The 6,048-nt window shown below is 42.9% G+C and overlaps 1 protein-coding gene across 2 annotated transcripts in view; it reads left to right on the forward strand.

The window, feature by feature from the left end:
- The first annotated feature begins 66 nt into the window (after positions 1-66).
- Positions 67-6,048, forward strand: part of TPGS2 (tubulin polyglutamylase complex subunit 2) — a 27,205-nt gene continuing 21,223 nt past the window's right edge. For both annotated transcript variants that reach the window (XM_006919957.3, XM_015595785.2), the window contains exons 1-2: positions 67-445; positions 5,996-6,048. The exon at positions 5,996-6,048 is cut by the window's right edge and continues 26 nt beyond it. In XM_006919957.3, the coding sequence (XP_006920019.1) occupies positions 361-445; positions 5,996-6,048 (138 nt within the window). In that variant the 5' untranslated portion in view covers positions 67-360. The remainder of the gene's footprint in view (positions 446-5,995) is intronic.

Genomic DNA, 6,048 nt, shown 5'->3' on the forward strand with positions numbered 1-6,048 from the left:
CCCGGCCTCCAGCTCCGGTCCCCATTGGCCGCTCCGCGCAGAGGCCCGCCCCCGCTTGCAGGGCCGTCCCCGGCGGGGCGGGAGGGTCCGGGCGGAGGAGGCGCTGTGTTTCCGTGGCGTGGTGTGAAGGATCAGCCGCGGACCGCGGAAGGAGAGCTCCACGGAACTACTACTCCCAAACCAGCCTGGATCCGCCATCCCCGCCGCGCCTCGTTCTCAGGCTCCGATCACTACAACTCCCGGCATGCCGTGAGCTCGACGGCCGAGGCTCGGAGGCGGTGTCCAACCCTGCGGCCCGCCGGGCTACCCCGCCGGGTCCCCGCCGCAGCCCGGGCGGCGCGCGGAGCGGCTACGCGAGCTATGCAGGAGGAGTCGCCGCCCCCGCCGGTGGGCTGTAGCAAGCCGCACCTGGAGAAGCTGACCCTGGGGATCACCCGCATCCTGGGTGAGTGGGGCGGTGACCCGGGGAGAAGGCAGCTGCGGGACCGAGCGGCCTGACGCTGGACACTGAATGCCAGTGGGCAATGCTGCTGAGACTTCCGTTGTTAAGGGAGAGAGGGGGAGCGGGGTGCGTGACTAGGCCAGGGGAACGTTTGCCGGGAGTGTTCAGAAGGAGAGCTGGGAAGTCCAAAGGTTCTTCCTACCTGAGGTCCCACCGCAGGGCCGGGTAAAGGCGGGCAGAAACGTGCAAAGAGACAGCAGGCACCTGACAGTTGGGAGCTTGAGTTTCCCAAGAGGCACTCTTGGTAGAGGGAGTATCCTTGAAGCCCACGCCCGTCCCCTGGCCACAGAGAGAGCTGGGGGGATGCTGCGGCCGACCTCCCCGGCAACAACGCCCACGCGCCTCGGTGTAGCAGTATAGCCTTGCACTGTTAAATGGGTCTTTTTCTTTTATTGTACCTTTACTTAGCACCCATCTCTATGTTAGACTTCGGGGCTAGAAAATTAAAAACACATTTATGTGGGAAAAAATCAAAAGACTAGGTCCCCAGAAGTGTGAAAGGTCGTCAGTAATCTATATATTGGTCTGAAGCAGCACACATGAGTTGGTGATTGACCTTATCTGGGGAGTTAAGGAATGTGACCCTCGGGGTTCTAGATTTTGCAAGACGAATGGGAGTTAGCCAGATAACCAAGGAGAAAGGCAGGCTAAGCTGGCCTAATAGCACGCTTTGATGGCTTACCATCACATTTATAATTAAAAATCCCAGCTTCTGTACCATGACCCATAAGTCCCTTATGATCTGCTCTCATCTGTCTTTCTGACCTTATTTTTACTGTGCTTTGGTCACAGTGGCCTCCATGTTGTACTATAAACACTTAAAGCTTATTCTCACTTCAAGGCCTTTGCAATTTGCTAGACCCTTCATCTGAAATGACCTTCTAAATCTGAGTCTCCCTCCCTCACTTCATTCAGATCTCTGATTAAATATCACTACATCTGAGAAGCCTTCCCTGATTATAGTTCTAATAACAACTTTCTTTTATCACTCGCTCTTCCCTTTAGCCCACATTTTTTTTATCCTCATGGCTTTATCACTACTTGAAATTATGTATTTATTTGGTTGCCTTCTTATTTTCTCTCTTTTCTGTAATAGAAGTCCACGATGATAGGAACTTTGTCTTGTTCTCGCCTATAATTCCCTGTGCCTAAAACAGTAAATGAAACATGCGACACCATGATGAGTTTGGGAGAAGTGATAAAGTTTAGAAATGAAGTTATAGAGTAGGGCAAGGAGATATCTAATCATCAGGACCACCCATATCCTATCTCCTCATTCATATCCAAACTTCTGCCCTGTACTTATTCCCCTGGATTTAGTCAGGCAGGTCTTGCTATTCCACAGGCATACTTCATTTCCCTCTTTATAAATCTAGGAATTTTTCTATAAATAATTTATTTTCTTTTGTTTAATGTTTAATCTACTCAAGTGTCAAGACAATTAAATTTCCCTTAAGCTGTCAGTTAAATATAAAGACCTAAATAATTAAATGACTGTAAACATTTTAAATTTCATTTATACTTTTAATATATCCTATCTATTAAGCATTTCTTTGGCAAACTGACAACACTAAAAGGCAAAATCTACCTAAGGAATTAAACAACTTTGATAATTAAAGGTATAGTGAATCTAGCCTCCTATAAAACATTCTCTTTAGAAATTTAATCAAATCATCATAATTTCAAGTTAATAATCACAAATTGAAAATCAATTATTTTTTTCACTTTTTTTTTTATTTTGAAAAGATAATATGTTAAGAGGATTTTTTAAAAGTCAAGGTTGCTGAAGTCAGCTATGGGTGTGTGGTAAGCAAACTCCCAAAATCCCATTCCTAAAAGAAATAACTCCTCAACTACAACATTTCTATTGAAAACCAAACATTTAAAAATCCTCAGCGAAATAACTATCAAACCAAATTCAGCAACATTAAAAAAGGATTATATACCAAATGTGATTTAGCCTAGGAATTTACAGTTTGTTTAACATATGAAAATCAATTAATGTAATGCACCTTGTTAATAGAATCAAGGACAGAAATCACATAATCATGTCAACAAATGCAGAGAAAGCACAAAGTCCAACACCTTTTTGTGATTAAAAAAAGAAATTCAAATTAGAAAGAAGATATAGAATGGAAATCACTTCCTTAACCTGATAAAGGGCTCTATGAAAACATACAGCCGACACTACACTTAATGGTGGAAATTCGGATGCTTTCCCATTAAAATCAGGAACAAGACAAATGTTTTGAAGATTCCCCAAGATCACGCCAGGTTCAATGGCTCGCTGGGAAGATTATAGAACTTGGGAGGTAGTCGTGCAGTGACTTACAGCAAAGGGAAAGGTGCATGTAGAGAAGTCAAGGAAACCAAGTGCAAGTTTTCAAGAGTCCTCTCAGTTTGGAATCATATGAAACACACTTGATTCTTCCAGCAAACATGTGACAACATATGTTCAGTGTCTGCTAGGGAAGCTCACCTGCTCATAGGAGCCTAGACCTTTTATTGGAAATCAGTCACTTAGGTATCTGCTACCTAGTATCTACCTAGTATATTCCAAACTCCCAGAAGGGAAGCAGATATTCAGCATAAACGCTATTGTTTGTACTAACAGTTAGGCACAGTGAGCCATTCTTACCAGGGAATGGTGGGAACCTTCCTGAAATCTAAGTTCCCAGATGCCAGCCAAGAGCCAGCCTTACCAGCAGGCGTTCCTAAAGATTGCTGTGTCAAGACTGCTATCTTCACTCTTTTCTGTACAATAAGAATTCTCCTCTTATTGCTTATATTTAACATTGTACTGAAGAGTCTAGTCAGGGCAGTTAGGCAAGAAGAGGGAAGGGCAGGGAGAGGTGGGAAAGAAGGGAGGAAGGGAAAAGGGAAAGATAAAAATGAGAACTTGCCTTTATGAGGGTCCGAGAGTGGGGTGGCAAGGGTTTTTACGATTCAGTCTTTATTGGCAAATTTAAAACATAAGAATGGGAAAGGAAAGGAGGGATGGAGGATCATTCAAGCAGTCAGTTATCCAGGTTACCCAGGGCTTTCTAAAAGGGAACTTTATGGGTTTTGGTGACCTGGTTCCTTATCTAGTTGTTTAGCTAGTAGCTGTGTCATACAGCTGGCAATTTGTTTATTCGAGATGAATGTATCTGAAATGATGCCTCGGCAATCAAAAGCTTAATGTCAGGCATTTACATTATGTGTATGTGTCCTCTTGCAACCCCCAACACTAGATGCCCCTGTGGGTGCACTCGGAGGACATCAGGATGCAACCAGATGGGTGTTGGCAAAGAATGCTGTCTTCTTCTGTCCAGCTGCAGGTGGAGTGCTAGGTTGCCAAAACTGATTAAAGTTAGACTCTGCATTTGCATAGGATAATTGTTCTAAAGGGCTATGCCAATTGGGATGCAATGACTTTTGCACATAAACACTTCATTCCTCAACTAGACCCATATTAGGCGTCAGAGAATTGGCTTTGTGGCTTAACCTCTCAGCCTCAATGTCCTTGTTGTAAAATGTGAATAATAATATTTGTCATTCACTATCTTAGCTTTGGTTGAACAGTTCCAAATGGGACCACCCCTAAAGGGACAGACAGGGTCTTCCACCCTAACCAACCAGAGGCATAGCAAGGACTCACCCCAGGTCCAATGGCTTGAAGCTCATAGTGTTTTTCTACCACACTACTATGCTTCCCAGTATCTTAGAAAGAACACCAAGCAGAAGGCAGGAGAAAAATTGTATGTATAGGATATTTTGCTTGTCCAAAGTACCGTCATTTCTGTTTCCTCTGCTTCCTTTATCAAGAGAAGTATTGTTATAAATCTTGTCTTACTGAATGCAAAGGGAAGTGAAGATTCATCTAAGGTCATACAACTAGTGAATGCATAAAGCAAGACTAGAATAGGAGGAGTCCAGAATTCTTAGCTCCTCAACTCGGCTGTTGCTACACCCCAAGATTAAGGTTTTTTGACATCTTGGAGGAACCTTTATAATGCATAGAAAGGGTACAGGCATAATTATAGAATTGTGAACCACTTCAAACTAGAAGTCTTTGCCTTATTCCTGGAGATTTAAAAGCTTTATTTCAATATATTCCCTGTTTACAGTATGCCTAGGACTCATAAAAAATAACCAATATATAGTTCAAAATAAAAAATAAGTAAGTGTAAACATATGTGGCCCCGACCCAGTATGCGATGGGATAGGATATTGGGAAAAGTGATCACTGTGAGCTAGAGTCATCTGAAATGGAAGGAGGTGGAAAGGTGGAACTTTTAGTATGGCCCTAAAATATGGATAGGACTTGGGTAGGTGGAGGAAAACATGGATGTGCTTGGGTGTGTATATTTCTTACATGATCAAAGATTAGTACAGATTCGATTTTTGGGAGATAGAGGAAAGGAGACAATGAATAAACTGACACAACTGGAACAGAGGGTTTGGACAATGGGGTAGAAGATAAAACTCTAACAGGTATAATAAGGGCCCTATCTTCCAGACCAAAGGGAGAACTGAATAAGATCTGATAGGAAACAAGTGTAGGTATGGGGAAGATCCTCTGCTGTTATGCTGAGGATAGATCAGAACAGGGAGATTTTATGGCTTTGATAGCATCTAGACTTGCAGTGATCATGGCCCAAAACAGAACAATGTACACAATATCACGCAGAGAAAAGGTGGACGACTATGTAATAAGGATGCCGTGAAAAGTAGCACAAACTGGGTGGCTTAAAACTACAGGAATTTATTCTCACATGGTTTGGAAAGCCAAAAGTCTGAAACCAAGGCAGGGCCATGCTTATACTGAAACCTGGAGGAGAAGGATCCTCACCTCTGGCTGTTTGCTTGGTGATCCTTGTCTTATAGATGGATCATTCCAGTCTTCCATCTTCGCGTGGCCATGCATATCTCTTCACATATTATTCCTTTTATGAGGACACCAGTCAAAGTGGATTAGGGGTCCACCCTACTCCAGCATAACTTAATCTTAATTACATCTACAGTGACCATTTTTCATGTTAGCCTAGCTTCTAAATCCTGGACCTCAAAGTAGAAGATGGGTTTCATTTAGAAGAAGAATTACCAAGTAAGTTTTATGTTTTTTAAAAGTTAATGAGGTGCTGTTTGTTACTCCTTTTCATTATGTCGTAAGTGTATAGACTTAGCTCACTGATAAGTTCAGTGTAAAATCAGTAGGAATTAGAATCTCTGATTTTTGTTCAACAAGCTGAATGACTGAGCAGTGACTGAATATAGGTGGCATTCTGGTAATGTCCTTTTTATGAGGTAGACTACTAGGTCCTAGGTTATAGGACTGAGTGCCTTTGAAGGAACAACCAGTTCTTCCCTGCTTTTATCATGGGTAATAAATGCTTCTCAGAGGAATCTGATATTCCTAGAGCAGCCATCAACCATTGGTCAACCTCTGTTGTAGAAATGTGTGAGAATAGGTCAATTGCAGCTCTACAGATGCCCTATTTCTTCTTCCAGAATCATCCCCGGGTGTGACAGAAGTGACCATCTTAGAAAAGGCACCTGCTGAA

Source organism: Pteropus alecto, unplaced genomic scaffold, assembly GCF_000325575.1.
Source record: "Pteropus alecto unplaced genomic scaffold, ASM32557v1 scaffold146, whole genome shotgun sequence".
Lineage (NCBI taxonomy): Eukaryota > Metazoa > Chordata > Mammalia > Chiroptera > Pteropodidae > Pteropus > Pteropus alecto.